The 22227-nt window shown below is 44.0% G+C and overlaps 1 protein-coding gene across 1 annotated transcript; it reads right to left on the bottom strand.

The window, feature by feature from the left end:
• Positions 1-1956: 1956 nt before the first annotated feature.
• On the bottom strand, positions 1957-2817 carry LOC139208464 (trace amine-associated receptor 13c-like). Its single transcript, XM_070838151.1, has one exon. It carries the CDS (start codon positions 2815-2817, stop codon positions 1957-1959), a length of 861 nt encoding a protein of 286 aa, XP_070694252.1.
• Positions 2818-22227: the final 19410 nt, after the last annotated feature.

The raw sequence follows: 22227 nt of genomic DNA on the forward strand, positions 1-22227 counted from the left end.
TTCCACCAAAGTTTACAAAATGCACAGTGCACTTTACGACCACTGCTGCTGTTGGGTCAGGTATTGCATTGTTATAGTTTATCATACTGCTTACTTATATTTACTTATTGAGACTTTGTTTAAATTTTAGAGTGTTATAAATTGCTCAGTTTGTATTGTTATAATGTCTTAGTTTATTATAGTCTACTAGATTGTATTTGTTCGACGACAGGGGTACCTGCAGAGTAAAAAATTCATTGTACAGTGTAACTGTCTGGTTTTCTGTGCATATGAGTGCATATGAGTAGAGAGGCAGAGATGCTTAGACAAGGGAGGGTGTTTAGTCGTAGACACAGCAGCCCATAGTTTTATCAGGTCAGATTTCAGACTGCAGGGGAGACTTTGAATGACATGCATTGGCCTGTGCGCTGCCTTAGATCCCTGTATAACTGCTGAGTGGTTGGATTGACCAGGGGGTCTCAGGGATACGACTTGACATAACCCTAATCAAAACAAACAGCCTATCTATTAGGTAGCCCTGAACTTAGACGCAGCTTATTTCCATGCTGCTTAAGATTGATCAGGACCCCCGCTAGGTTGAGTTCATTTTGTTAGATATCCAGACAAAAGAGACATAAACTTGACCAGGAATGATTTTGAATTGAATTGATTTTATTTTTACAAATAAAAGGTACAGCTATAAACAAAAAAATGCCACTCCATATATTAATATCTTCCTGACTGAATAGGAGAAATCGGCCTTTATTTATTTAATCATTATAGGTTTCCAGATGGCATCTGGTGCATGTGGACGCATTCAAAGGAAAACTTTCAGGTATTTTCAGGCCCTTATGTGTCTCCTCCATATTGTCATTTGTTTCTACATATTGTCCATTAGCAATTGAACTTGAGTGATTAAATTATTTCATTAGTGCCAAAAAGGGAACTCAACTGTTACAGGACTTAAGGATCATTGCACAATCAATATAACAATAATGTTTTCATGAAACTTAAGCTTAATGGGAGGTCAATCTCTGTCTAAATTGTGTCTATTTAATAAAATGTAAACAGTATGGTATACAATATGTGGGTGAAACTGGAAATACCATCCTAATGAGATTCACCCTGCACAGATACAGTATCTTGAAAAAGAGAAATAAACACACTCCACTTGTACAACATTTTCTGAAGCATGGATGGGATTCCGTCCAAGCCACAGTGATAGAGTGTAACCCAGATTTTTAGTACACTTCTGAAGTTACCAGACAGTTAGTTGCCTAATGAGAGATTAGACTCAACCAAAATTTTTTCTTGCCAAAAAGTGTCATTATAGTAAATACAGTATGACCATGTATAATTTTATAGAAAATATCCTTGTGATTTTAGAAATATGGCTCTGTTCTGAAGAAAATGAGAGAAAATCCAGTTTCATAGTTTTTAAACTGAATGTATAAAACTAAAAGGGCCTTAGGTTGTTTGAAATGGTAATGTAAGAACTGGAATAAAATTAAATGCTGTTCCAGTCTTAATTCTCTTAATGTTTCGAATGATTTATATGTTTTAGGAATCACCTTACAGTATCTTGAGTAGATAAGGAGTTAAACAAAGCTCCAGTGGGAACTAAAATCAATTACTATATTACAAATGACACTGAACTAAAATAAATAGTTGAATTAACTTTGTAATTATGTCTGTTTAAATGACTTTTACCAAAGTATATTAATCACAAGTCGCATGTGCTGTTGAGGTTTCACACAAAAGTCAGTGTGTATATCCATGATGAAAAATTGAAAGAACAATATTAACCAGAGATGAAGATTAATGTGCAAAAAAAAAAAGTGTGCAAAATATATACACTTATACAGTATACTGTTAAAGAACAAAAACAGGTTTTCACTTGATCCTTGATATTGTTGCTCAGGAAAAAGACAAACTATTGTACTTCCAGTTTCATGAAGAATATCCCCTGGCATGTCGTTATAGTATTCTGGCATCACAGGAGCCAGGCTTCAGTATCTGAAGTGTCAGGATGAGTCTTATAGATTTTCTGAACCAGGGGTAGAAAAAGGCATAGATAATTGGGTTCAAACAGGAGTTAAAATGTGCCAGCCAGATCTCAAAGGCTGCAGACGAAGCATCGACTGCAGTGTCTTCGCCTGCCAGAGTGGGGTAATAGTATGGACAGAAACAAAACAAAAACACAACTATAACAATACTAAGGGTCCTGGCTGCCTTCATCTCAGTTTTCTTTACAGTTATAATCCCTGAATGTTGGTTAGTCACAGCTGCATTAAGAGACCGCATTGCATGAGCCTGAGACACAGCAACCACAAACACTCTCATATACAGAAGTATGATTACAGTAATAGGTATGATAAAGGTGAAAATAAGGTCAACAACTCCCGCAATGTAATTGATTATAACCACACACTCTCCAGTGCAGGAGTTAGACCTGCCTGGTTGCACTAGGTGATCATGTAAAAGTACAATTCTATAGAGAACAGAACTAAGCCAACACAAATAAACACTGATTTGTACTCTACTCTTAGTGACTTTGGTGGGGTAATGCAGAGGATCACAGATAGCTATATAGCGGTCAACAGATATGAGCACCATGTTGGCTACTGAGGCAGAGGTAATGATGTAATCTACAACATAATACAGAGAGCACAGAATGTCACCAAGAAACCAGCAGGTCTCTATGTAGATGATTTCAACCGGCATCAGCAGGAGGCCCACTAACAGATCTGAACCAGCCAGAGAGAGGAGGAGGATGTTGGTAGGGGTGTGGAGCTGCCTGGAGAGGGAGAATATCATCACTATACATATTATAATCATATAGCTATTGCAGATATTTGATTACTTTCATTAAATAGACTAATGCAGCAACAGGTCTAACTGCAAGAGGGCAAAAATGCATTGTCATTACTGTAAATCAATGTAAAACAAACAACATACAGTAGATTTGGTGTAATAACTTTTATATATCAGATCAAAACAATTTATTTTATAGATAAAGTTGTTCACAAAAGTTTTAAACCAGTAGATGATTATATCTGCCTGAAATGAGAGATGGAGATGATGACCAGCAGATTAAGAGCCACAGTGATTAGAGAAATCGAGGAAAGCAGAACATAAATCAGTATGGCCTCAGTTTGAGGATGTGTAGGCTTCTCGCAGGAAGAATTTAGCTGTGGAAAGCAGAGTTCAGCTCCTCCCGGGGGCCCCATCGTCAGAGGGAAGAACTTGCTGAGCTCTTGCAGCTCTCTGACAGAACTCCTGATCACACAGCTCTTTTATGTCTCCTCTCTTTGCCTCCTCCATGCTACTGCCCATGTATTCTCTTCCATGAGATCCCTCCCCTCCTCCCCCATCTATTTCCATTTTGTGTACCTGCTCTTTTGTTTTCTATTTGTTCCTGTTTTTTTTTCTTAATTTACCTTCATATTATTGTGATAATGTTTTGAAATCAGATTTTTGCACTTTTTAAAAGTTCAGCACATGCAGTTCAGCATGGTACATAAACTCAAGAGTAAAATCAATAAAACAAGATGAATGGCCCCAATATAGGTTATTGGACCATATTGAGGTCATATTGTACAGTATGTTATATTCAACCGTCCATTGATTTTAGATTTGAATTGTGCTTTTTACCTTGGGCACCAATAAATGTAGGGGTTCCAATTATGTGTGGACAATTAATACTCTACCTCATATGGCGGCACCAAAATGTTGGGGTTTGGTACCTTGTATGGGGCAATTTGGCTATCCGAAATAATTAATAACCATCAAAGATAATTAATAATTATTCAAATTAATGGGACTTTGGGGCACCGCAACGATAAACGAGGAAAAAGGTTGCCAGTTTAACTGATTGTCTCATAAAATAACAAAGCTATCAATTTGATATTATGAGTAATAATTATATTTATAACTAGGAAGGATTTCGGAGTCCTTGACAGAGTAGAGGTTGGCAGTATTCACTTTTGTACAATATTAAAGAAGACAGCATGTGTATTAAAACATTTATAAAAAATATAACCAAGTCAACATACAAACAATCTAACTAAGTGTGACTAGCTGAGTGAGGTGATGTGATGTGTACATGTGACCAGGCAAAGGATTGTGACATGGAGGACCACAGAAGGTGGTGACTCATTTACAAAATTCATGAAAACTTGAAAGGACATGGCGTGCCACCAAATTGGAAGAATCCCGTGTAATCTGGCAAGACAGTCTGAAAACCTATAGAAAGGCCCACTGTAATGCCTTTGCCTATTACACGTCATTGATAGAGGAAAATAAAAACAGCCCTAGATTTCTGTTCAGCACAAAGAGCCTTTAGAGCTCAGCAGCAACGACTTCATGAGTTTATTTAATGATAAAATTCTAACTATTAGAGACAAAATTCATCACCTCCTGCCCTCAACAGGCTCTGATTCGACCTCACACTTCATGGACTTCAATCATGGAAACAGCTGTTGTACTAAATGTATAATTGGACTGGTTTTCTCCAATTGATCTTCCTGAATTGGCTTCAGTAATCTCCTCATCCAAACCGTCAGCTGGTCTCCTAGACCCCATTCCTACTGGGCTACTTGAGGAAGCCCTGCCCTTAATTAACACGTCCTTACTGGATGTGATCAATCAGTCTTTACTAACAGGCTACATACCTCAGTCCTTTAAAGTAGCAGTAATTAAACCTCTCCTGAAAAAGCCTACTCTTGTTTCGGGTGTATTAGCCAATTATAGACCTTCATCCAAACTTCCCTTTCTCTCAACAATCCTGGAGAAAGCAGCAGCCAATCAGCTGTGCAACTTTCTAAATTCTAATAGTCTATTTGAGGACTTTCAGTCAGGTTTTAGAGCGAACCATAGCACAGAGACTGCACTGGTGAAGGCTACAAACCACCTCCTTATGTCATCAGACAGAGGACTTCTCTCTGTACTGGTCTTGTTAGACCTGAGTGCTGCTTTTGACACCATTGACCGTCACATCCTATTACAGAGACTGGAACACTTCACTGGCATAAAAGGAACCACATTAAGCTGGTTTAAGTCCTATTTATCAGATCAATTTCAGTTTGTACATGTTAACAATGAGTCCTCTGTCCACACTAAAGTTAGACATGGAGTTCCACAAGGTTCAGTGCTTGGACCGATACTAGTTACCTTATATGTGCTTCCTCTGGGTAATATTATCAGGAAGCACTCTATTAATTTCCAGTTACGCAGATGATACACAATTATATTTATCAATAAAGCCAGATGAATCCAATCAGTTGACTAAACTTCAAGTCTCAAGTACATAAAGTCCTGGATGAGCAGCAACTTTCTGCTGCTAAACTCAGACAAAACTGAAGTTATTCTGCTCAGCCCTAAACACCTTAGAGCACATATGTCAAACTCAAGGCCCACGGGCCACATCCGGCAGGCGATACAATTATATACGGCCCGCGAGATAATTTCATGTGACTATTAAGAATGGCCCGTCGGTAAACAGCACTCCCACCTCTAATACTACAAATCCCACAATGCACTGAACAGCTGCCGCGCTAGTCAGGACCCGTGCAGCAGCCCCTCCTCCCACAGGTATAATGACACACCGATCAGCGGATCAATGCATCGATCAGTGCTGTTATAGCAACACTTGTGGCGCGTTTCCACTAGTACCTACTCAGCTCTACTCGGCGTAGGTACGGAGTAGGTACTAGTGGAAACGCGCCATTAAGCTAGCCCCCCCCCTTTGAAAGCAGGTGGGGGGCAGAGTTTTACTTGTTTGTCTGTTGGAAGTGAACCTGTGTGTCTTGTTTGTGGAGCTGATGTGGCTATAATTAAAGAATATAAATATAAGACGACACTATGAGACAAAACATCAGGATAGTACAAAAAAGAAAAAAAATATTTAAAATTCTATTTATTTTATTGAGGAAAAGTTGTTGAAGTTTGGCTGTTTAAATTCATATTTCTGGATTATATATATATATATATATATACATATATATATATATATATATACACAGACACTACTAAATTAGGGATATTCGACTTTCAGGTGAAATATATGGAAAATGTAAAAAGTGAATGCTACAGTGATATTATATCATGAAAGAAGGGCATTTAAGTGGAAGCATGCGATGGTAATTTTATTCATCTTAAACAATTTATTGAAAGAAAACCTAACAACAGTGGTAGGTATACCACAACAAAAAATTTTCAGTGTCTCAATAAATTGGGATGTGGCCAAAGGACGTCCACTCCTCTCCTTTCTGTGACTCTTCCAGTCACTCTGTATCACTGTTACAACCTCCTGATGACACTCTGTGACCCTCTAAGCTCAATGAACACCTCCGTCTGAGGACTTCTTGTTTGAAGCCTCGCAATGGCGAGGTGCTGCTGATCAATTGTTAGGTGTCGTCTTGGTCACATGGTGTCAGAATGTGAACAGCATGATGAGGAGGACTGTTTAAATATCAATTCTAACTGAAGCAGGAAATGTATTGGTCGATTCATGGATCAAACCTGTTGTGAATTTTGCTGTTAAGCTTCTTGTTACAGAACAGCAACTTGTGCAAAAAGTACTGAAACACTGAACAGTTGGACATGCGCATTCAAAAGTTTAGAGAAGGTCACATTAAGTTCACCTGGAAAGTTTGGAATGCATTTTAGGTTCATCCTGAAATTTCACCTGAAAGCCGAATATCCCTAACTTTTTGTGAGTAGTGTATATACAGTGGGGCAAAAAAGTATTTAGTCAGCCACCAATTGTGGAAGTCTCCCACTTAAAAAGATGAGAGAGGCCTGTAATTTTCATCATAGGTATACCTCAACTATGAGAGACAAAATGAGAAAAGAAAATCCAGAAAATCACATTGTCTGATTTTTAAAGAATTTATTTGCAAATTATGGTGGAAAATAAGTATTTGGTCAATAACAAAAGTTCATCTCAATACTTTGTTATATACCCTTTGTTGGCAATGACAGAGGTCAAACGTTTTCTGTAAGTCTTCACACACTGTTGCTGGTATTTTGGCCCATTCCTCCATGCAGATCTCTAGAGCAGTGATGTTTTGGGGCTGTCGCTGGGCAACACGGACTTTCAACTCCCTCCAAAGATTTCCTATGGGGTTGAGATCTGGAGACTGGCTAGGCCACTCCAAGACCTTGAAATGCTTCTTACGAAGCCACTCCTTCGTTGCCCGGGCGGTGTGTTTGGGATCATTGTCATGCTGAAAGACCCAGCCACGTTTCATCTTCAATGCCCTTGCTGATGGAAGGAGGTTTTCACTCAAAATCTCACGATACATGGCCCCATTCATTCTTTCCTTTACACGGATCAGTCGTCCTGGTCCCTTTGCAGAAAAACAGCCCCAAAGCATGATGTTTCCACCCCCATGCTCCACAGTAGGTATGATGTGCTTTGGATGCAACTCAGCATTCTTTCTCCTCCAAACACGACAAGTTGAGTTTTTACCAAAAAGTTCTATTTTGGTTTCATCTGACCATATGACATTCTCCCAATCCTCTTCTGGATCATCCAAATGCTCTCTAGCAAACTTCAGACGGGCCTGGACATGTACTGGCTTAAGCAGGGGGACACGTCTGGCACTGCAGGATTTGAGTCCCTGGCGGCGTAGTGTGTTACTGATGGTAGCCTTTGTTACTTTGGTCCCAGCTCTCTGCAGGTCATTCACTAGGTCCCCCAGTGTGGTTCTGCGATTTTTGCTCACCGTTCTTGTGATCACTTTGACCCCACGGGGTGAGACCTTGCGTGGAGCCCCAGATCGAGGGAGATTATCAGTGGTCTTGTATGTCTTCCATTTTCTAATAATTGCTCCCACAGTTGATTTCTTCACACCAAGCTGCTTACCTATTGCAGATTCAGTCTTCCCAGCCTGGTGCAGGTCTACAATTTTGTTTCTGGTGTCCTTTGACAGCTCTTTGGTCTTGACCATAGTGGAGTTTGGAGTGTGACTGTTTGAGGTTGAGGTTGTGGACAGGTGTCTTTTATACTGATAACGAGTTCAAACAGGTGCCATTAATACAGGTAATGAGTGGAGGACAGAGGAGCCTCTTAAAGAAGAAGTTACAGGTCTGTGAGAGCCAGAAATCTTGCTTGTTTGTAGGTGACCAAATACTTATTTTAGAGGAATATACCAATTAATTCATTAAAAATCCTACAATGTGATTTCCTGGATTCTTTCCCCCCATTCTGTCTCTCATAGTTGAAGTGTACCTATGATGAAAATTACAGGCCTCTCTCATCTTTTTAAGTGGGAGAACTTGCACAATTGGTGGCTGACTAAATACTTTTTTGCCCCACTGTGTGTATGTATGTATGTATGTATGTGTGTGTGTGTGTGTGTGTGTGTATATATATATATACAGGGTTCACAAAAAGTTAGGGATATTCGACTTTCAGGTGAAATATATGGAAAATGTAAAAAGTTAATGCTACAGTGATATTATATCATGAAAGTAGGACATTTAAGTGTCAGCATGCAATAGTGGTTTCTTCATCTTAAACAATTTATTGAAAGAAAATCTAACAACAGTGGAGGGTAAACGAGGGTAAACGTAAAATTGGGATGTGGCCAAAGGACGTCCACTCCTCTCCTTTCTGTGACTCTTCCAGTCTCTGTATCTCTGTTGCAACCTGCTGATGACACTCTGTGACCCTCTAAACTCAGTGAACACCTCCGTCTGAGGACTTCCTGTTTGAAGCCTCCAGTGTTGAGCTGATCAATAGTTAGGTGTCGTCTTGGTCTCATGATGTCAGAATGTGAACAGCATGATGAGGAGGACTGTTTAAATACCAATTCTAACTGAAGCAGGAAATGTATTGGTGGTGGTTCATCCTGAAATTTCACCTGAAAGCCGAATATCCCTAACTTTTTGTGAGTAGTGTATATATATATATACACACACACTATAATAAAAGAGTCACTATTAGAGTCTTCACTAAATGTTGAGCCCATTTGGCCCGCGACTTAGACCGTGTTTTAAATTTTGGCCTTTTCTTTGATTGTCAAAGTCAGGCCCATCATGTCTATAGATGATGCAGAAAAACTAGTCCACACATTTGTCACTTCCAGGTTGGATTATTTCTGTTCCTTATTATCGGGCTGCTCCAATAAGTCCTTAAAGACTCTTCAGCTGGTCCAGAACACTGCTACTCATGTACTGACCAGAACTAAGAGAAGAGACCATATTTCTCCTGTACTGGCTTCTCTTCATTGGCTTCCAGTAAAATCCAGAACAGAGTTAAAAATCCTTCTCACCTTCAAAGCTCTTAATGGTCAGGCTCCATCATATCTTAAAGAGCTCATAGTACCGTACTACCCCACTAGAGCACTGTGGTCCCAGAATGCAGGTCTACTGGTGGTTCCTAAAGTCCTCTAAAGTAGTGATGGAGCCAGAGCTTTCAGCTATCAGGCTCCTCTCCTGTGGAATCTCCTTCCAGTCTGGGTTCGGGGAGCAGACACCCTCTCTACATTTAAGACTAGACTAAAAGCCTTCCTTAGTGATAAAGCCTATAGTTTAGGGCTGGCTCAGGCTTTGGAGCAGCCCCTAGTTGTGCTCTCTCTCTGTCTCTCTCTCTCTCTCTGTCCAAACCTCCACCCAGCACAGACCCTGACAGAAAGCCGGCCACATCGAGCCTGGGTCTGTTCCAGGTTTCTTCCTGTTAAAGGGGAGTTCTTTCTGCCACTGTTGCTCAATATAATATCTGGAAAATGCAGGTCGGCCTGGATCACAAGCTTGTCATTCCACCAGAGATAGCATCAACAACACTCAGGCCTGATCTCATCCTGTGGTCAACCTCCCAGAAACTGCTTTACATCGTGGAACTAACGGTACCATGGGAAACAGCTATTGAAGAAGCGTATGAGCGAAAAAATCTGAAATACGCGGAGATAGCAGCCCAAGCAGAACAACGCAATTGGACTACTAAGGTGTTCCCGGTTGAAGTTGGATGCAGGGGGTTTGTTGCTAGGTCCACAAGCAGGCTCCTGAAGAGTATGGGGGTGAAAGGGCGGGCTTTCAGACAAACGGTGAAGGCACTCTCACAGGCTGCAGAACGAAGCAGCAACTGGCTGTGGATTAAGAGGAAGGACAGCAACTGGTCTGCTAAGTGACCAGTGTCTCCCATGGCTAGGCACTGTCATCTACCACGTTATCTCTGCAGGTGTTGGCAGTGGGTTGGGGCTCACATAACGGAGCGCAACCTGAATAATAGGCCTTTACACTGTCTCTTCAATAGGGGATGAAGTAATGCCATAAGAGTAGAGTAGGTACAGGGGACGCAAGCTCAGGTCTGATCACCCTGTGGCTGGCCGCCTGTGGCGAGGGTGTATAGTGTTAATGGCCGAAACACCCAATGAACTACAGGTACACTACTGATGATGCGCTCCCCTCCCCGTTCTTTTCATTAGAGTAAGGTTTGTCCTCTTAGTTATGTTGTTGAAATCACTCCCACTGAGAACATATAAGAAGCTGTGCAGAAAGTATTCAAGGGACTTTACCATCTAGTCCTTTAAGCTTTATCTGATGCTGCTCATGTGGGGATTCTTGAATCCTTAATTTTGAATTCCTGTTGAAAAACTGGATGTGAGGCATGAAAGAGTGAGTCACAGTCAATGTGTTAGAGATGACAGCCCTTTGACTATAGAATTGAGCTCTTAGTTGTAATGAATACGCGACGTGTTAAATTACATGAAAGTTCAGTGACTGAAACAGTTTCCAGTTTTGACTTGCAAGGATGGGTCTTACTTCAGTTTTAGGGCAGACTTATGAAGTACATTATGTAGCTGTCATGGCAGTAACTTAAGGAACTTAGTAGACCTACGTTGGGGGGCACTGGCTGATAAATGTCTGTGGATTTTAGCGTTTTTATTGTATATTTTGAATTAATTTTTATTTAACCTGTGTGTTTTTACGTGATGTGGACGACAACAGTGCTTCAACTGGCCTTCATGTGGCTCATAATCTCGGGTCTATGGCCCGCAAACGGACTTTGTTTGGAACCGGGGCAGCCATTTACTGCCATGCCAGGTAGGCTCACCTACTCCCGTGAGCACTTGCTGGAGCTGAGTGGCCTCTCCTCGCCATCACACTGACCAATGCCCGATCGCTACGGAACAAGACCGAGGAACTCTGCATGCTGACCAAGTCCGATCCGGATTACCAACGGACCAGTCTCTTTTGTTTCACCGAATCGTGGCTCTCTGGAGACGTGGACTTTCAGCTGGACGGATTTAACATCATTCGCTATGACAGAGATACGATTCAAACACGTAAGTCGATTGGGGGTGGGGTCTGCATGGCTGTAAGCAGTAACTGGGCAACCAACTACACGGTGAAGGAGACGGAGTGCTGTAAACACTATGAACTCATGACTATCTTTTAGACCACATTATTTACTGCGAGAATTTACACAGATCACTGTCATTTTAGTTTATGTCCCAGGACCTACCTTACAGAGAGTTACAACAGAGATGTAGCTCAAACAGGAGAGCAGCCAGTGTTTTTATTGGGTGATTTAACAGGTGTAATATTGCCACACATCTTCCCAGCCTTGAACAATATGTTACAACTCCAACAAGAGGAGAGAACATACTGGACAGCTGCTGCTGACAGATTGGGGTTTGTTTTTCAATGACTGTGGGGATGATTTTAGGAGACTTTCTGATGTACTCACCTCTTACATTATCTTCTGTGAAGACACTGCCACCCAGACCAAACAGCCATCCACCTAAACAACAAAAAATGGGTCACCAAGGACATGAAAGCCTGTTTGGTGGAAAAGAAAAGGGCTTTTCTACAGGGTGACAAAGTCAGAATGAGGGAGCTGCAGAAAGAATTCAGGAGGAAGGCCAAGCTGGCTAAAATCAGGTGCAAGGACGAGGTGGAGAAAAAAATAACATCAGGAAATGCAAGAGAGGCATGGCAGGGCTTGAACACCATGATGGGCAGAGCAACCAAACCTGCAGAGGTTGACTGCCCAGACTTCGCCTCTCTTGCAGAGCAGCTCAACACCTTCTTCACCCGTTTTAACTGTAACATCTCACCGATTACCTGGACCCCTCCGACCCTCAGTCCCCCCACTCAAGCCCTCAACATCAACGAACACCTGGTAACCTCCATCCTATGCAAAGTCAACCCCAACAAAGCTGCTGGACAGACAGGCTCAGGGGGCAGGGTACTTAAAGACTGTTCCATCCAACTAGGAGAAGTGTTTACCAGGTTGTTCCAGGACCTCTTGGACTCAGGCATTGTTCCCAACCAGTGGAAGGAATCATCCATCATTCCTATCCCCAAAAAAAACAAAACCAAAAGATTTGAAGGACTACAGACCAGTGGCCCTGACATCCATCCTCTGCAAATGTATGGAAAGAGTGGTGTGTTGTCAGCTGTTGGGTGAGCTTGAGGGCAAGCTGGATCCACTCCAGTTTGCCTACAGAGCAAAAAGAGGTACTGATGATGCAAGTCTCGTACTTTTAGATGCAGTCACTAAACATCTGGACTCCACACGTCCACTCACAAGGATTTTATTCATGGACTTTTCATCAGCTTTTAACACTGTAAACAACAACACTGTGGAGGGGCGGCTGGTTTTGAGCTCAGCTGCAACGGAGAGAGGTGCAGGGCTGGCCCAGGAGACGGTGCAGGAGAAAGGTAATTGGCACTTGAGAACACCTGCAGTAAATTGCCTCTCTCCCTATTTTACGCAGTAGCACGCCGGGACCCGGAGGGAGAGAAGGAGAGCAACACAGAGCAACTGGACCGCTTGGAAAAGCGGACACTTTTTGTTAGCGTTAAAAATAAACACCCCTTGAGTTGAACTGTCTGAGTCTTGTGTGCTGGGGAACCCACAGGTAGAGGTCTCATTGGTACAGTGGCGCCCAAGTTCCCAGCCCAAGTAAATTAAGGTGAAAAAAAAAAGCATAAAGTGAACGCAGATGTAAGCAGCCGCCAGGCGCACCCCCTGATTCTCGGGACTGATTGGCCAGGTTTTCACAGTTTAGTGGGGCAGTGTGCGGGGGTGCGCTCACGACCAGTAGGGACATGTAGTGTCTGTGCTGTGCTCAGCGGTGACACAGGGTCGTCTGACGCTGCCGAGGGGGAGGGGGAACCCGCAACGCCTCCGCCGGAGACGCCAAGGGTTCCCGAAATCCACCCCATGGAAGATTTTCCATTCGAGCAGTCTCGTGACGACACCTTACGCTCAGCCTTCAACCAAATGATAAGTATTGATGGTCACTTGGTGCGCCCTGACGCAGCGCAGACCTACCCGCACTTTTCCTTGCGGAGGGACAGACTGTATAGAGTGAGTTGTGACACTCGGACAGGACTGATAAACACCCAATTGCTGGTGCCGAAAAGCCGCCGTGAAACTGTTTTCCAGGCGGCTCATTATAACCCGATGGCCGGTCACATGGGATACGACAAAACACTAGACTGGATAATGGCCCGCTTCTATTGGCCTGGCATTCAGAACGAGATTCAGTACATCCTGGACCTGAGAGCAAAACGCCACACTTTGGGAAGGTTGTCACGTGAGAATTTGCTCCAGGCCCGGGAACGTCAGCAGCTGAGACCATTTTCACCGGGAGATAAAGTGCTTGTATTACTCCCATCTTCTAGCTCTAAATTACTCGTCAAGTGGCAAGGACCCTTTGTGGTCACACGGCGAGTGGGCGACGTGGACTATGAGGTGGAACGTACTGACAGGGGAGGAGCCACACAGATCTACCACCTCAACCTCCTCAAAATATGGAGAGAGGCGGAGCCTGTTTCTCTGGTGACAGCAATCGGAGAGAGAGATGAGTTGGGGCCGGAGGTACCAAACTCCACCAAATTCACTACGCTCCATTGCGATGACCATCTCTCACCGTCCCAGAGAGCAGATGTAGCCCAGTTGCAACAGCGTTTTGCTGATGTGTTCTCCCCCCTGCCAGGACGTACCGACCTCATACAGCACCACATTGAGTCTCACCCAGGGGTGACGGTGCGTTCGGTTACCTGAACACGAGAAAAGTGGTTCAGAAAGAGCTGGCGGCCATGTTAGCGATGTAATAGAGGAGTCCCACAGTGCCTGGTCCAGCCCCATCGTTCTTGTGGTCAAGAAGGATGGGTCTATCCGGTTCTGTGTGGACTATCGCAGGGTGAGTCGAGTGTTAAGCGCCATTTCCGGCTATCGGAGTTTCCGTGTACTGTGCTATCAACAGCGTCTCACATTCCTTTTTCTCCACTGGATCTATTTTCACGCTTTACTGTCTTAACCACCAGATGTACATTTAAATTTACAACCTGCACACATATTTCTCACTTCTTGTGGTGATAATCTCGTTATTTCTGTAGTTTTATACCTAAATCACTAGCTAGCTTCTTAAAACTAAAACCACTGCAATGGCTTCTCTCTCTCCCTCTCAGTCTCCTGCTGTCTCCTGCTCAGTGTGCCACATGTTTAGTTACTCCTCTGCCTCCTTTAGTGAAACTGGTACCTGTAATAAATGTAGTTTATTTGCTGTACTGGAGGCGAGGCTCAGTGAGTTGGAGACACGGTTCCGCACCATGGAGCATAAGTCAGCTGTAGCTAGCTAGCCCCCAGTAGCCGGTGCGAGCCGACCTAGCTTAGCTCCTACTCCCCCGGCGGTTCCCGCGCAGCCGGGAAACCAGGGCGGCTGGGTGACTGTCCGGAGGAAACATAGTCCAAAGGAGAAGCCCACGGTGCACCACCACCTTCAGGTTTCCAACCGATTTTCCCCACTTAGCGACACACCCGCTGAGAACCAGACTCTGGTCATTGGAAGCTCCGTAGTCAGGAACGTGAAGCTAGCGGCACCAGCGAACATAGTTAAGTGCATCCCGGGGGCCAGAGCGGGCGACATCGAATCAAATTTAAAACTGCTGGCGAAGGCTAAAGGTAGATTTGGTAAGATTGTAATTCACGTCGGCGTTAATGACACCCGATTACGCCAATCGGAGGTCACTAAAATTAATGTGGAGTTGGTGTGTAACTTTGCTAAAACAATGTCGGACTCCGTAGTTTTCTCTGGTCCCCTGCCCAATCTGACCAGTGATGACATGTACAGCCGCATGTCATCATTTAACCACTGACTGTCGAGGTGGTGCCCAGCTAACAATGTGGGCTTCATAGACAATTGGCAGTCTTTCTGGGGAAAACCTGGTCTCATTAGAAGAGACGGCATCCATCCCACTTTGGACGGAGCTGCGCTCTTATCTAGAAATATGGCGAAGTTTATTAGTCCTAAAACCTGACAATCCAGAGTAGAGACCAGGAGGCAGAGCTGCAGTCTTACACACTTCTCTGCTCCTCCATTAGAACAGTCACCCACCCAACATCCCATAGAGACTGTGTCTGTCCCCCGACCACTCAGATCATTTAGATCTATTAAGTCCAACAGGAGAGGAGTTCAGCCTAAACATTTAATCAGAGTTAATACCACCACTGGCACTATGAAACAGGACAGGAGAGTGAAATGTGGACTTTTAAACATCAGATCTCTGCCATCCAAAGCTGTTTTAGTAAACGATCTGATATCTGACCATGAAATTGATTTATTGACTGAAACCTGGCTACGTCCTGAGGAGTATGTTAGCCTTAATGAGGCCACTCCTCCCAGTCATACTAATACTCATATTCCCAGAGATTCTGGACGTGGAGGTGGAGTTGCAGCAATCTTTAACTCTAGTTTAATAGTCCAACCTAGACCCAAACTCAATTATAACTCCTTTGAAAGTCTTACTCTTAGTTTTTCACACCCAACCTGGAAAACTCTAAAACCAGTGTTGGTTGTCACAGTGTACCGCCCTCCTGGTCCATACTCTGAATTCTTAACTGAGTTTTCAGAGTTTTTGTCAGATTTAGTCCTCAGTGTGGACAAAGTGATTATAGTAGGTGATTTTAATATTCATGTGGATAATGATAATGATAGTCTTAGCACTGCTTTTGTCTCACTATTGGACTCAATTGGCTTCTCCCAGAGTGTAAATGAACCAACTCACTGTTTCAACCACACTCTTGACCTTGTTTTGGCTTATGGTGTTGAAATTGAACAGTTAAGAGTCTTTCCACATAACTCTATTTTATCAGACCATTACATGATAACATTTGATTTCTTGCTACAAGACTATGCTCTATATGACAGAGAGGTCCTCACTAGATCCTTATGTGATAGTGCTGTTGCCAAATTTAAGGAGGTGATTCCTTCAGTATTTCAGCCAGTGTGTCCCTGTGATGTGGATGACCCCCATGTTAATCTGAGCCCCTCCCAAATTGATTATCTGGTCAATAGTGCTGCAGGTTCACTGCGAATGACACTAGACTCTATTGCCCCTATAAAAAAGAAGAGAATTAAAGAAAAGAGACAAGCTCCCTCGTATAACTCCCAGACACGTGAGCTTAAGCAACACTCACGAAGGCTAGAAAGGACATGGCGGGCCACCAAAGTGGAAGAATCCCGTTTAATCTGGCAAGATAGTCTTAAAACCTATAGAAAGGCCCTCTGTAATGCCAGAGCCGCCTACTACTCCTCATTAATAGAAGAAAATAAAAGCAACCCTAGATTCCTTTTTAGCACAATAGCTAGGCTGACAAGGAGCCAGAACTCTATTGATCCTTGTGTTACCTTAGAGCTCAGCAGTAACGACTTCATGAGCTTCTTTAATGATAAAATTCTAACTATTAGGGACAAAATTCAGCACCTCCTGCCCTTAACAGGGTCTGGTCCAACCTCAAACCTAGGAACCATAGAAACAGCTGTTACGCCTGATGTGCACTTGGACTGTTTTTCTCCAATTGATCTTGCTGAATTGACCTCAATAATCTCCTCATCTAGATCGTCAACATGTCTCCTAGACCCCATTCCTACTGGACTACTTAAAGAGGTCCTGCCCCTAATTAACACGTCCTTACTGGATATGACAAATCAGTCTTTACTAACAGGCTATGTACCGCAGTCCTTTAAAGTAGCAGTAATTAAACCTCTCCTGAAAAAGCCTACTCTTGATTCAGGTGTGTTAGCTAACTATAGACCTATATCCAACCTTCCCTTTCTCTCCAAGATCCTGGAGAAAGTTGTAGCTAATCAGCTGTGTCATTTTTTAAACTGTAATAGTCTATTTGAGGACTTTCAGTCAGGTTTCAGAGCGAACCACAGCACAGAGACAGCACTGGTGAAGGTTACAAACGACCACCTTGTGGCATCAGACAGAGGACTTCTCTCTGTCCTGGTCTTGTTAGACCTGAGTGCTGCTTTCGACACCATCAACCATCACATCCTGTTACAGAGACCGGAACAGTTCATTGGTATAAAAGGAACTGCATTAAGCTGGTTTAAGTACTATTTATTAGATCGATTTCAGTTTGTACATATTAACAATGAATCCTCTGTCCACACTAAGGTTAGACATGGAGTTCCACAAGGTTCAGTGCTTGGACCAATACTCTTTATCTTATATATGCTTCCTCTTGGTAATATTATCAGGAAGCACTCCATTAACCCTCTAAGCGCCAAAGTCGCAAAATTGCGACAAGCAACATTGCTGAATAAAACAGGCTGTATCTATAAATGTGGTGCCGAATCTTGTTATTACTTTTCACCAGGACATGTGTGCCTGTAATCTGAGCAACATTTGTGGGCGTGGTTCTATTCAAAGTTTTACAGTAAAAAGAGTTTGTAAAACACCCTCCGGCGCAGAGACGCGGCGGCGAAGCAGAAGTAGTAGTGCAGAGCGTAGCGAGAGCGAAAGAGTGTTTTTTCATTTACTCATGATGCCGAGAGGTCGGTTTACCATCGACGAAGTACTTTGTCAGGTACTGGCTGACTCCGATTCCGTGGAGGAAGACATGCAGTTGTCCAGTGAAGCAGAAACTGACATTAGTAGTGACGGCAAGTCCGCGCACCATAGTCCACAATCAGCACATGGTATAGCGGATGCTTCACCTCGGCGTGGCCAGGGTTGAAGCATTCTGCGATCGTCAAGCAGGGGACGTGGTCGAGGTGGCAGGGGGGCTCATAACACCGCAAATATGGGTGAATGTAGCGGGGATGAAAACAACCGCGGTTGTCGTGGCAGACGCGAGAGAAGCCGCAGGGAAAAACACACCGCTAATAGCGGCAGAGGTGGCGTTCATCGCCGCACCGTAAATCACGGCGGTGATGATAATGATGATGATGGCTGGCAGTTCTTGAGAGAAGAGGAAGAGTATCAAAAGTGGATCCGAAATTTTGATGAGCCTGTTGGTTATTGTGGAGACGATCTGACAAATTCTGAGCCCATTGATTTCATCTCTCTTTTTCTGAATGATGAATTCTGGAGCCTATCCTAAATTTCGTTTCATACTAAAGATATTTCACATTTACAGTATGCCTTTATCTCAAACCACTTTAAAGTTATAGCCTTTTGAAACCTTGATATCAAAATTGAACATTTTCCAATATGTCCGCCACCTTGTGATGTCATAATATGCAAATTAGATGAATAATTTCACTCCCATCACAGATTTTGAGTCATACTAAACAATTTTCTCATTGACAGTATACCTTTATCTCAAACTACTTTCAAGTTATAGCCTTTTGAAATCTTGATATCAAAATTGTATATTTTCTTGAAAAAACTCCGGCGCCTAAAGGGTTAATTTCCACTGTTATTCAGACGATACACAATTATATTTATCAATAAAGCCAGATGAACCCAATCAGTTGGCTAAACTTCAAATCTGTTATTTTGCTTGGCCCCAGACACCTCAGAGACAGCTTTTCCACTACCATAACTGCTCTGGATGGCATTAATCTGGCCTCCAGCTCCACTGTGAGGAATCTGGAGTCTTATTTGATCAGGATTTGTCCTTTAACTCCCACATTAAACAGATTTCTAGAACTGCCTTTTTCCATCTACGTAATATTGCCAAAATCAGGCCCATCATATCCACTGATGATGCAGAAAAATTGGTCCATGCATTTGTCACTTCCAGGTTGGACTATTGTAACTCTCTATTATCAGGCTGCCCCAATAAGTCGTTAAAGACTCTCCAGCTGGTCCAGAACGCTGCTGCTCGTGTTCTGACGAGAACTAAAAGAGGAGACCACATTTCTCCTGTACTGGCTTCTCTTCATTGGCTTCCAGTAAAATCTAGAATAGAGTTTAAAATCCTTCTCCTCACCTACAAGGCTCTTAAGGGTCAGGCCCCATCATATCTTAAAGAGCTCATAGTACCGTACTACCCCACTAGAGCACTGCGCTCCCAGAATGCAGGCCTACTGGTGGTTCCCAAAGTCTCCAAAAGTAGTTCAGGAGGCAGAGCCTTCAGCTATCAGGCTCCTCTCCTGTGAAACCTCCTTCCAGTTTGGGTTTGGGGGGCAGACACCCTCTCTACATTTAAGAGTAGACTAAAAACCTTCCTTTTTGACAAAGCATATATTTAAGGGCTGGCTCAGGCCTCAGACCAGCCCCTAGTTATGCTGCTATAGGCTTAGACTGCCGGGGGACTCCTATGGTGCACTGGGCTCCTCTCTATTCTCTATCCTCCTCTTCCTCTCCATCGTTATGTCTCATGTCAGTCAAATGCCTCTGCCTCTAACTTGCTATCTTCCCCGGAGCGTTTCTGTGCTTTCTCATCTCTCAGGTCCCTGTGGATCCTGGTCCTGGCCCTGCTGATGTGGTTCTCTGGTTCCTGTGGGTCCTGGTCCCGGTCCCGCTGATGTGGTTCTCTGGTTCCTGTGGATCCTGGTCCTGGTTGTGCTGATGTGGTTCCCTGGTTCCTATGGATCCTGGTCCTGGCCCCGCTGATGTGGTTCTCCATCAGCCTATGGATCTGCGTTTGTCCAAGGCTACAGCCTGTCCGTCCTTGGGAGCTGGATCTCTCCTTCATTGTGGTGCTCCCGGAGGTTTCTCTTTTCCCACTGGGTTTTTTGAGTTTTTCCTTCCCGAAGAAGGAGGGTCATAAAGGGCAGGTGATGCCTCGGACAGATCCACCGGACTGATCCATTGGCCTCATCGACTGCTGGACTCTTTATTTGATTGTTTGCTCGCTTACACTTGTTTATTTCAGTGAACTTTGTAAAGCACTATGAGGCACTCTGTTGTGATATTGGGCTATACAAAATAAATTGAATTGAATTGAATTGAATTGAATTGAATGTGTCACGGTTCGATGCCTACGCGATGCCCCGGGTCGACGAGCTTCTGGACTGGCTGGGCATTGCGCAAATTTTTACTACGCTGGATCTGACCAAGGGCTACTGGCAGATTCCTTTATCTCCAGAGTCCAGGGAGAAAACAGCCTTCTCCACGCCATACGGTTTGTATCAATTTGTCACACTTCCGTTTGGGTTGTTCGGGGCCCCAGCCACCTTCCAACGCCTCATGGACCGGGTGCTGCAGCCACACGCTGCGTATGCTGCCGCCTACCTGGACGACGTCATCATCCACAGTGACACCTGGGGGGAGCATGTGCGGCGGGTGCTGGAGTCACTGAGGCAGGCGGGGCTCATGGCCAACCCGAAGAAGTGTACGGTTGGACGGAGGGAGGTACGGTATCTGGAGTACCTCTTGGGTGGCGGGCAGGCGCGGCCGCAGGTAGACAAGACCGCAGCGATTGCGGCCTGTCCGCGGCCCAAGTTCAAAAAAGAGGTCAGACGGTTCTTGGGACTGGTGGGGTACTATCGCCGGTTCATACCGGACTTCGCGGACCTCACCAGTCCCCTGACCGATCTGACCCGAAAAGGTGCCTCAGAGCCGGTCCAGTGGACGGAGTGGTGCCAGCGGGCGTTTGAGAGGGTGAAACAGGCTCTCTGTGGGGGGCCACTTCTGCACACCCCTAACTTCTCTCTCCCCTTTATGTTGCAGACTGATACCTTGGACAGAGGGCTGGGGGCCGTTTTGTCCCAGCAGGTACAGGGAGTCGACCACCCCTTGTGTGCTGGGGAACCCACGGGTAGAGGTCTCATTGGTACAAACACCTTGCTACACCGCCTCTCTGATCTCCAGGTTCACCCCACACTGATTTTATGGATAAAGGGCTTTTTAACGGACAGACCACAGCATGTGCTTTTAAATGGTTTTAAATCCAGTTCAGTGGTTTTAAAAACAGGGCTTCCCCAGGGCTGTGTTTTGTCATCTATCCTGTTCTCTGCATACACTAACAGTATCACCCGTAGCAGGGAAGGACTCAAACTTTTTAAATATGCAGATGACATGGCCTTGGTGGCACACATCACTGACACCAAGGCCCTGACACGATATAAGCAGGAGGTCCACACCCTGGTCCAAACATTTGCTGAAAGCTCATTAGAGCTCAACATATCAAACCAAAGAGCTATGCTTTTCCTCAGGGAAAAATCCAGACCTGTTCCAACCCCTGCAGATCCATGGTCTGGGTGTGGAACAGGTGCAGAGCTTTAAATATCTGGGGACGGAAATTGACACCTGTCTTTCCTTTGGACCACATGCGGACTCTGTGTACAAGAAGGCTCAACAGTGACTCCACCTGCTCAGGAAGCTCAGGTCTTTTAATATCAGCAAGGACATTTTAACTCTCGTTTATAAATCACTCATTGAATCCATCCTCGCCTATAACATCTCAACCTGGTTCAATCTCCTCACCATCAAACACAAAACAAATCTCTCCTGAATAATAAACCATGCCAGCAAAATCACCCAAACAGCCCAACTCCCTCTGTCTGAACTGTATGGACGCTCAGTGATGAGGAAAGCCACCCTCATCACTGCGGACCCCTCCCATCCCCTCCACCACTCCTTCATGCTGCTGCCATCAGGCAGACGCTACAGAGCCCCACTGGCCAGGAAAAACATTTAAAGAAAATCCTTCATCCCCTCTGCAATAGCTGCCCTCAATAACACAAAATAGACTGCACTGTGTTTTTAGTTTATTTTATTTGTTTTATTTGTTTAACCTGTTTTCCTGTGTTTTTGATGTGTGGGGTGTTTTTAATGCCTGAATGTGGGTTTTTAAACTTTGTTTTACAGCCGTGTCAAAAGAAACATTTCTGTTTTTACCTGTAACAGACAATAAAGTTGAATTGACATTGACATTGATTGCTGAGGTAGCTTTCATTGGAGGTGTTATGCCCCAGTCTAGGGGTTCTGGTGCGCAACATGAAGGACCCTCATCTTCCCCAAGTCCCAAATGGCCACGGACGCAAGCTTATACAAAGTGAAAGGATAAGGTTTATTTTACAATAATCACAAGTCAAACGATAC

Source organism: Pempheris klunzingeri, chromosome 10, assembly GCF_042242105.1.
Source record: "Pempheris klunzingeri isolate RE-2024b chromosome 10, fPemKlu1.hap1, whole genome shotgun sequence".
NCBI classification, from domain to species: Eukaryota; Metazoa; Chordata; class Actinopteri; order Acropomatiformes; family Pempheridae; genus Pempheris; species Pempheris klunzingeri.